Source organism: Coturnix japonica, chromosome 19, assembly GCF_001577835.2.
Source record: "Coturnix japonica isolate 7356 chromosome 19, Coturnix japonica 2.1, whole genome shotgun sequence".
NCBI classification, from domain to species: Eukaryota; Metazoa; Chordata; class Aves; order Galliformes; family Phasianidae; genus Coturnix; species Coturnix japonica.
In genome coordinates, this window is record NC_029534.1 from 5,201,819 (window position 1) to 5,212,520 (window position 10,702).

Sequence of the window (10,702 nt, forward strand, 5' to 3'; positions counted from 1 at the left end):
TGGCTGGACCTGAGGTTGAACATCAGTGCAGTTCGGCATCCAGTAGCGCTCAGCCAACAGGAAGGACAGAGATGCCGACCCCAGCAATTCAGTTTGCTCAGCCCCAGCTCCGGCTGCGTTTTGATGGCAAACACAGCGTATAGAAGGTGCAGTGGAAAGGTGTTATTGGACAGGTGCTGTATTTCAGCCCAATGCTGCAGAACAGCCCCTTTGCTTTGGCGATTGCCTCCAGGTTTTGATGTGTTCCGCACTCTGCAGCCCCACACTCAGCCCCGTGAGTAACAGTCAGTTTGGTAACCGTTATGTCTTACCACTTCTTACATCATGGAACGTTACGTTGTGTGATAACGAAGCGCTGTCATGATTTATGAAATACTTCTTGGTTTCGTTGTTTTTCCCCCCAACTCATCGCTCCGTTCGAGGGGATTTTCCTCCGTGTGGCAACACGGCGCGGCGGTGTCAAAACGCGTTTAGCAAAGCGCGGAGCTCAACGTCGGGGGGCAACTTTGTGCTCGGGGCACCTGCGGGGCGGGCGGGGGCAGCGGCCGGGGCCGGGGTCGGGCGGTGCGGTGCGATGAGATGCGGTGCGGTGCGGTGCGGTGCGATTCGGTGCGGGGGTGCCGGTCCGGGGCCCGCCCGCCTCGGCCAATCGTGGCCGCTCCGCACACTCCCCGCCCCGCTCCGCTCGCCCCATGTGCAGAAATAGCCGCGGCGGCGGTTTCCGCACGGAGCGGGGCGAGCGGGCGGCGGCGGAGCATCTCCGGGCGGAGCGGAGGGACCGTCCCGTCCCGTCCCGTCCCGTCCCGTCCCGTCCCGATCCATCCCGTCCCAACCCGCCCCGATGGCCCCGAGGCGGCCGGGCCCCGCGGTGGAGGGCGGGCGGTGATCGCTGCCGGCGAAGCTCGGATGCCCCCCGGGGGACGGGGGCTGCGGGCAGCGGGGGGCCGAGGCGCGGGGCTCGGCGCGCCCCTTCGGCCCCCCACGGCCCCATCGGTGGGGCCGGACATGGGAATTGGGCTCTGGGAGCCGCTGCCCCGTGGCCTGCCCGTACCTGCGGCGGAAAGTCCCTTCTGCTCGTGAACCGCTGGAGCTCCTCGCCCTGAGCTCTCGCAATGAACACTATGAAAACCACCTACATCGTGCTGGAGCTCATCATCGCCGTGCTGTCCATCGCTGGCAATGTCCTGGTGTGCTGGGCCGTGGCCATCAACAGCACCTTGAAGAACGCGACCAACTATTTCTTGGTGTCTCTGGCGGTGGCCGACATCGCCGTGGGTTTGCTGGCCATCCCTTTCGCCATCACCATCAGCATCGGCTTCCAGGTGGATTTTCACAGCTGCCTGTTCTTCGCTTGCTTCGTGCTGGTGCTGACCCAAAGCTCCATCTTCAGCCTGCTGGCGGTGGCCATCGACCGGTACTTGGCCATCAAGATCCCCCTGAGGTAAGAGATCCCGCACCTGGCAGCTGCCCCATCCCACCTTTCCTATGGGAACGTCCTGTCTCTCACCTTTCCATGCTGTCTGCTGCCCAAGGGTGATGATGGTGAAGGTGTTGGTGATTCGCCATCACTTGCTCTGGGGTCGGGTTGTCAGTGTCCCATCTCTTGCTCAGAGATATAATTGTGAGCTTGGTCGCTGCAAGTTATTTGCCTTGGGTGGGTTGGTGGTGGCTCTGCAGTAGTGCAGCAGTGAGGGACAGCTCCAGCTCATCTATGGAGGTATTTGTACAGCCCCCATTCCTGTGGTATCCAGGCTTCTCTGGCTCATTAAGCACGAGAGCAGCCGCTCTTTCTGCCACTTCCCAGCCTGATAGAGAGCAGCTGTGCGGGCTGCTCCCAGCTCGGGTCATGATACCTTCAGCAGGGATGAAATTCCGCCCTAGGATGTGGTATAACACTGTGCATGCTTCACGTCATTAACTTGGACTGAATCTAATGAGGCTTTTTCCACTTAGAAAGTGCAGTTTGTTGCAGCAGGCGCTGGGTGCTGTAAGCGTGTTTCTGCACTCACACATGGGCCTGTTCCTTCCCAGTGTGGACACCAGGGAATATCAGGAGCTGTCAGCTCTGCTGCGAGGGGGGAGCAACAGGGGGGTCACACTGTGGTTTTCAGAAACACAAAGTTCATGTTTTTATCCAAGTGCCAAAGACAGGAATGGCTTCCTTCTAGTTCATGGGACGCTGCAGTGCACTGGGAGAGTGTGTGAAATATATTTTACAGGTGCTTGCCCTAAGTGCACCAAAACCTCAGAGTCTGTAGCACAACTGACCACAGTCTGTAAGCCAGCCCTCCTGCTCCCCCGCCCCAGAATCAGACATCAATGCAGCCCCATGAGCCCCAGGACCGCAGTGTTGCTGTGCTCAGAGCAGCTCCGGCACAGGGACCTCAGCTGAACTGCACCAGCTGCAGCTTGCCTGGGCTCTGCTCTCCTCTGGCTTCTCTACACTAGTGATGAATTCATCCTAAAGTGACTTAGGGGACCCCACCCTCCCACCCTCTTCTGGCACCTTGCAGCACACAACTCCCATACGTGGGGCAAATCTTAGTCATCGGGCAGATGACAAGACTGGGTGATGGAACTGCGTGTACCCTGAGTGGTTCTGTGTCACTAGAGCCTGGAAATTCCATGGGATGCAGAGTGTTGTACAGGGGCAGCAGGGCTCAGCTCTTGCACACCACTGGCTCCGGTTGCTGAGCTCCCAGTGTCCAGAATGGGGCTCTGTCTGGGCAATGCTTCGGTGCCTGATCCATCTGTTGGCACCGGGGCTCTTGTAGTGGACTTTGACAGCACAAAGCCCCTCTGAGTAGGGTGAGAGTGGTAAAACTCCATTACAAGGATGGGAACAGGGCAGTGCCTCAGCAGCAGCAGGTTTAGGGTCTGTGCTGAAAGGCTGTATTAGTGCAGCACAGGTTGGTGCCCAGCTGCAGCCTGCATCACTTGAGCTCAGCACACCACATTCCCTCTGGAAACCTGTGCAGGGACGCTGAGGACGGAGCCTGCCCATAATTCAGTATTATTTAAGGGATGTGTCGGCCCACAGAGGCCAGGCAGGGCTGCGGGCAGAGCCGTGCATTGCAGCTAGGCTTGTAATGGATTTTTCAGTTCTGTGGCTGAGCCGAGAAATCCCATGGGGGAAAAGGCAAATTGCTTCAGTGCGACTGAAGCAGCAGCAGTTGGGGGTGGCAGTGAAGCTGAGGGTCCCAACCCACCGTGCAGGTCACATTGGGTCTGCTTGTCCCTTCTGCTGCTGCTTTCTGAAATGGAGGCACATGAGAAGGAGCTGATGAGCCCCCACCTGGAGTGCAGCAAAACAACTGTTTTGTTGAATCTCAGACTGGTGTTTTGGAACCGTCCCTTGTCTGGCTAAAAATATTTGCTGGATTTGGCCACAAAGTCATGAATTCTTTCTGTCCCTTGAAACTCTATTTTTTATTTGTTTGTTTCTCAAATTTACTATTTCCCGAGGAGCCCCCTGCACAGTTCCAACATGTGTGGCCACAGCCCTGAGCTCCTTCCCAGCTCCTTTCTCCCCAGGATTCAGCTTTTGGCTGCATCTTGTCCTGTTGTCCCTGTGCCCATCAGGGCTGCCCTGGGGCACACAGCAGCGCCTCTGAGTCCTGGAGCGCTTGCTTTCCCCAAGCAGAATATCCAAAGCTGGTGGCTGAGCGTGGGCCAGCAGCAGCAGATCTGCCCTGCAGAGCCTTGGGCATAGAGCGGAGCCAGGCTTTGCTCTAAGGGCTGCATTTCACCCTGGGATGACATCGACCCCCATGTTTCCAGCAGCCCAGAGGAGACCGCAGAGGGGAACCTGTGGCCAGAGCACGGTGTCCTTGGCTGAACTGTGTTCACCTTGTGACATCATCCTGCTCCTGGATCCCAGACCCCGAGCAGCACTGCATACAGTGCTCATATGGGGCAGTGCAGCTCCTGCATCCCCTGCCCGTCCTGTTGGTGTCCAGCCACCATTACTTCTCATTTATAACCTCAGCGTGCAGCAGGCCTGGAGAATGTGCCCAGTGTAGGGGGGAAATAGCAGCTATTTTTAGGTGTGAACAGTCTGATTTCCTAAAATATGTCCCAAACTTTTCTATTTTTCCTGCACCTCAGGGGTCACTTCCCTCCCTGGCAAAGAGCAAAATCCCAACAGGATGTGAATTGTCCCCGGGACCTCTGCACTCCTGGAGCAGCTGTGGGGGCAGCAGGGATGTCAGGGAGCACACAGCTGCTTCCAGGCTGCAGCTCAGGGCATAGAGCTGGGCTGAGCCAGGAACCGGAGCCTTGGGGTTGTTCAGGGCTTCTTTCAACTCAGGTCAGCTCAATCTGTTATAAAAAACCCCACACAAAATAGCGTTAATTCTAATTCTGTTGATTTTTGTGCTGTTATAGACTGTCTCTTAGGGCTGTGCTGCCCTGTACCTGGTGGCAGTCACCCTGCTGTGGGGTGTAAGGCTCCAGCAGAGCTTCGTGCAGGGTCAGTTGCCAGCTGTGCCATCCCCATCTGCTCTCAGCGTGCCGAAGGCTGGCGGGGCTCAGGGAATTTGCACGCGCCCAAGAGCGGATTATCCCCCCGTAATCCCACTGCTGCCTTCGGGCCTCCATGAGCCACAAATAACCCACGTCCTGCGTTGTGTCCCTGGGGAATGGCTGTGCCCTGCCAGCACCGCCTGGTACTGGGGAAGAACTCAGGTGCTGAGTTGCAGGGGAGCTGTTGTACCCCTGTTCTGTAGGGGACAAGGGACAGTGATGGCCACATCCTCGCCCCCCAGTGCGGAAGGCCCTGGTGACTGCTGTGTTACACAAGAAGCCATCTCACTGCCTTCCACCACCTTGCCCTTATCTGCTATCTGCATGTGCAGGGCTCCCATGCGTGGGAGGGGTTGCCCTGCTGCCCTATATACGGGTTTGCACCGACACAGGAGCCACAGCTCCTATCTCTCTTCTGCACCACAAGGCGTTCATGGGGGCTGGGAATGAGAGAAATCCTCAGCCCCAGGCACGGAGGGGCCAATAGCAACACCCCAGGATGGCCAGGAGGGGGGATGCTGCAATGCCAGCTGCCACATGTGGGCACGTACTCAGCACAGCGCTCATTGTTGGCTGCCCTCACCGTGCCCCTCAGCCCCATACCCCCAGCAGGAAGGCCGAGAGCACAAGCGGGGGATGCTGCCGCCTTCCCATGTGCACAATGGGGACAGATGCAGGAGGAAGTGATTTGTCTGCCGCTGGATGTGGACGCGCACAGATGTCCGGCTTCCTCGGCTGATGCTGTAACTCCGATCCGATTTCTCATCCTCGCCGCCAACTCCTTCCTGGTTGGACAGCACCGCTTTCTCCTTTTCTTTTTTAGTTTCTTCCCTCTCATGTGCAGTTTATGATTCATTTAACACGTCCTGCCGGGCTGTGCTGCCTGCTGGGTGATCTCCAGCAGCACTGGTGCTTCTTTTGTGCTGAGAACTAAATCATAAGGGAGCGTGATGCAAAGTGCAGCTGCGAGTGGCTGATGGGGACACAATGCTTGGCAGCCCGGCAGCCCTCACCGTTGTGAATGGAGGTGTCTGTGTGTTTTTCTTCACACTTAAAATAGAAACATGTAAATTATCACCATGTGTTTGTATCGGAGCACCTGCATGGGATGAGCTGCAGCTCCCAGCTGCTCGTGTCCCTGCGGCCGGCCCTGGGCACACAGCACAGCACTGCAGGCATGGCCCAAAACAGGGACCCAAAGGGCAGGACAGGGGCTGGGATGCTCCTGGCTTTGCTATAAAAGGCAGCGATGTCCCCATCAGCAGCAGCAGCCCCATGGCACAATGTCATTCCTCCTGATGGGAAAGGTAAAGCTGCAACGTCAGCAGTGTGTTCCGTACACAAGAGGAGCATTTAAACACTCAGTGGCTCCACGTGGCTTTCACATCTCAGGTGTTCAGTGCAACTATTTGAGAACAGGTACCAGTAATGGGGTGGCACTGCAGCTCCTGCAGTGTGCAATGGGCAGCAGTGGGCGGGAATTAATTAGCAGTCTGACACTGATTAGGCCAGGAAAGAGACTGTGCCTGCCCGTGTGAAGGGAACTAATGCATTGCTGGGTTATTTAATCTCAATAAATCACTTTAAAATATTCCGCTGTTATTTACATTTGAGCAGCACTTGATGCCTTTTGGCAGAGGCATAGAGGAGATTCAATATTTGTTGTCCATTAATTGAGCAGACTTCAGCGAGTAAATTTACTTTAATCGTTTCTTACCTAATAATATTAAGCCTAAAAGAGCAAAGGAGGGATTTAGAGTGGAAACGCTTTGGCTCCCCACTGCCTGCTCACGTTCAGTGTGCCCAGGGATCAGCTCGGCCTTGCAGTTGCCGCTGCCATTGCTGCTGCTGCCACTGGTTTATGGTGGCTCAAGGCTCTGACCCTGCCAAAACTTCCAGGGTTTTGCCTCAGATTCAAACCAGGTTTCAGAGCAGGTTGAGCTCCTGAAAGCGCAAGCGCGGGGCTTTGAAACAAAGGGCTTGGCCTCACAGCTGCCCGCTCTGATAATTGCCCAGCTATAAAGAGAGGAAGGTGCAGGGGCACCCAGAGCTGCCCTGTGAGCTCCATGGGGTGTGTGTGCAGCCCTGCAGAGCTGCTGCCTGTGGCGGTGGCTCCCAGCAGGGAATGGCCGCGTGTGCACGGAGACAACGGCAGCGTGATTCAGATGCACAGCTGTGGGTCTGTGGGAATCCAGCCCCCCCCGCCTCACGGGCCGGAAGAAAATGAGAACAAGCGTTCTTAGGAAAGGAGGAGCAGAGTAATGGAGCCAGAGTAAACAAGCACTGAGAAGGGGGTGTGGGAAGGGGGGACATGTATGTCGGCCCGTGGATGCTGGCTGGCAGTGGACAGGACAATAATGGGTTTCTCATGTTGTCTTTCTGGCACTTACTGAGCTCTTTGTATCCCCCAAAAGAGAACTGAGCAGCGCTTTGATGCTGCTGTCTGTTCTAATTGCACCCAACTAGCCTGTCCTTCCTGCTATTCTACTGCTCTGTGCACCTGGGCTTGGGGGAGCACTTGGCTTTCCTAACCCAGGATTTAGGGTAAGGAGGTATAGGGCAGCACGCGGCTCTGTGCCCCTCAGCACCACACCAGCTCAGCCCTCTGCCATGGCTGAAATTACTTATAACTCATGAGAGCCCAAGGAAAGCATCTGCTTAGAAATCCAGCTTTGTGCAACCACACAGGAGCAGCCCTGGTGGCCAGGGGAAGCTGCCCACACTGATGAGGGGGGCAGGAGGAGGGAGAAGAGCCCAGTGTTCCTGGCTCCCTGCTCCGTGCCTGGATGCAAGTCTCAGAATAGAGACACAACTTCTAAATCTGAGCAATCCATCATTAGCAGATGCTGGCTCAGAGCAGTCTCCCAGGGTGTTTGTTATCCAGCCACAACAGGCTTGTGTGGGCTGCAGCCTGGCATGCGTAAGCCAGCAATCGCCTGTTTGGGAAGCTAATAGGATCCGTGGTTTCCAGAGACACAGATACTTCCCACGTTACTGTACGAGGCAGCACGGGGACGTCACACTACTGCACTGTGGCAATCTCCAGTCAGCCAGCATTGCTGCAGGCCTAAGAACAGCCCAAGCTGAAGCAAGCAGCCCATGGTACAGATGCTGTGAGACCATGTGGTGATGCTGGTTGGATTTTAGCTGCCCAGTACAGAGTGCAAGTGAGAGCCAGCAGCAGCTCAGCCCCACAGCTCAGGTAGCCCAGCAGCAGGCTGGGACGTGCCTGTGCTGGGTGCTGGGAGCCAGGTGCTGTCTGCAGTGCTCTGCACCCTCCTGGTGGGTCAGGATCACACAGTGACAAAGCCTTTTTCTCAACTCTCAGTCCTTACCTCCAGCTGAAGGCCGTGCTGGACACCCCAGATCACCTCATGTTGTGGTAGAGCTCAGGGCCATCACAGAGATGAGGTTCCTGAGGGTACACGTAGGCCTCTCCCAAATGCCAATGACTTGAACTGCAGGGAAGTCGTGAGTGCTCCTTTAGTTAATGGCTCTGTCCTGGTTCTGATGCTGCAGGTACAACAGCCTGGTGACCGGCAAGCGGGCGAGAGGACTCATCGCTGTGCTGTGGCTCCTGTCCTTTGTGATCGGGCTGACCCCGCTTATGGGATGGAACAAAGCCATGAGTGGTTGCCCCAACTCCACCAATGAGACAGGGGCTGAGCGTGGGGCAGGGCACCACAGCTGCTTCATCTCGTGTCTCTTTGAGAACGTGGTGACTATGAGCTACATGGTGTACTTCAACTTCTTCGGCTGCGTGCTGCTGCCGCTCATCATCATGCTGGGAATCTACATCAAGATCTTCATGGTGGCCTGCAAGCAGCTGCATCAAATCGAGCTGATGGGCAACTCCAGGACCACACTGCAGAAGGAGGTTCATGCGGCCAAGTCTCTGGCCATCATCGTGGGACTCTTTGCCTTCTGTTGGCTGCCCCTGCACATATTGAACTGCATCACTCACTTCCACGAGGAGTTCTCCAAGTCCAAGCCGGAGTGGGTGATGTATATGGCCATCATCCTCTCACATGCCAACTCGGTCATCAACCCCATCATCTACGCCTACAGGATCAGGGACTTCCGCTACACCTTCCGCAAGATCATTTCCAAGATCCTCTGCAAAACGGACGACTTCCCCAAGTGCACCACTGACAACAACCAGCACCTGACCGTCACCAACGTCAACGCTCCGGCTGCCTCAGTGACCATATGATGTCGCACGTCCTGCTCCCAGCCTGTCCCCAGAGCCACCCTTCCCTGTGCCTATGTGAACAGTTACAGCCGGCTCCTATGGGAGCGCTCAGAAATGACCACTGTGCAGTTCCGCAGCTGTATTTTGATGTTTGTAATTAACACAGTGCCTCCTAGGGGGATAACCTGACCGGGGGGGACTGAGTGCAGTTCACTCTCTGCTGTTAACCAGGTTGCGTGAGCGCTGGTGACCGTGCTGTACTTCCTTGCCAGGTCAGGTGCTGCCTGTGGAAGTCCCACCTGCCGGGGGTGTTTCCCCAGTTGTGCTGCTCATGTCAAGTCCTCGGATCTTTATTTGAATTAATGTTATTATTTTTTAATCTCTTGATTGATAGGAGTTATAATTTAGTGTCTGGGTTGTTTTTTTTTTGTTTTTTTTTGGGGGGGTTGTTTGTACTTGACAGCACTTTGGTAATACCCTAATTATTCCATCAATTGTTTGATGCAGCTAGTATTCTCTGATGGGAAAAAGTCTTAGCCCAGTTGCTGGTGAGAAACCGGATCCGTGTTCCAGCCTCCGAGGGACACGACTGTGCTGATGGCAAACAGATCACACCTGGCCATATTTTTGGCCTCAGAATGAGAGCCCTACTTACTGAAACAGAGAACTTTAGGGAAAGGGCTGAGTGAAGTTTTAGAACAGTTTTATTGCCTTTGAGTCACTTTGTTCTATGGTATATACTAACTCGTGCAGCTGAATGCATCAGGTTTGATTTCTTGTTATGCAGAAGGCAGATGTGCCCCAGCAGTCATGACTGCTCTGCTCTGAAGACACCGAGGGCCATGGAAACACTTCCTTGGTGACAGGACCTTTTTTATTTCCTTCCAAGTCAGTCCCAGTGCTCACCTCGCCCAGAGGCCAGTTTGCTGGAAGTGGTGGATTTGGCTCCTGTACAGCAGCCGAACCATCAAAGCCAGCCACAAAGCTTGGTGAAGCACCAGTGAGCTCTGACGGGGTCTGTGCAATGCCCACACTTGGCTCAGTATCTTGGCATTTTCAAGGTGAATCTAAACAGTTAAAGCAAGTCTGAAGGATTTCTCTTTTAGTATCTCCATTCAGTTTTGCTGCATCTGCCTTGGTCACGGTCCAGCTAACACGTGTAGCCACCTCCTGCCATTTAGGCAGACTTTGGCTCTCCTTTTAGTCCTTCCCTTCACTATTATCTTTGGCTGCATTCCTTCCGTTAATCATGGCTAGGAACAAGTAGAGTTTCACCTGCAGGTCTGGCAGTGTTGCAAAGTGGTTGCAAGCCACATTTATCCTTACAAAGAAGAATGCAATCCCTCCTCTCATGCGGGCTGAAAACGAACCAAACTCTGAATGTTACAGAGCAGAGACAGAGCCAGTCCCAGGACACTGCCTGTGTGTGATGGCACTGCAGAGTGGCACTCACTACTGCTACCTTTCATGTGCCACTTATGAGCCAGCAGTCCATAGACAGACAGGTTGCTCCCTTTATATGAATGAGCTACTGAGTTATCAGCCATTGTTAACTATGGCCTGGGTCACCATGGCATTTAGGCACACCAAGTGCCTTCGTGGATCTGAGCCAAAGTCATTTCAAGGACAATAAGAACAGGACACCCTCTCACCCCTCCTCAAAACACACTCTGAACATTACTATAAAAATGTGAAGTGAAAATGGCAGAGGAACTTTCTGTAGAGTGTAGCTGTGGGCCCTCAGCTATCGCTCCTTACTGCTCTGATGTACATAGGACGGATGTTTTCCTCACGTTGCTCAGATTTTGTATTTGCCCTAACTTTGTTATTTACATACAGAATGCTTAATTTACCACCTACACAACCTGTCTCAGCCTGTGTGCAGTCATTTGGTGCCGTGTTGTGTTCGCATGGTGTGTCACACAAATCTACACTGGACCTGGAGAGGAGGCCAACCTCAGAGCAGGGCCAGGAGTCACAGAGCTG

The 10,702-nt window shown here is 54.7% G+C and overlaps 1 protein-coding gene across 1 annotated transcript; it reads left to right on the forward strand.

Annotated features, from left to right (window-relative positions):
• Positions 1–965: 965 nt before the first annotated feature.
• Positions 966–10,580, forward strand: ADORA2B (adenosine A2b receptor). The gene is made up of 2 exons (XM_015880429.2): positions 966–1,441; positions 8,044–10,580. The coding sequence occupies exons 1-2, from the start codon at positions 1,113–1,115 to the stop codon at positions 8,735–8,737; spliced, it is 1,023 nt and encodes a 340-aa protein (XP_015735915.1). The 5' UTR covers positions 966–1,112; the 3' UTR covers positions 8,738–10,580.
• Positions 10,581–10,702: the final 122 nt, after the last annotated feature.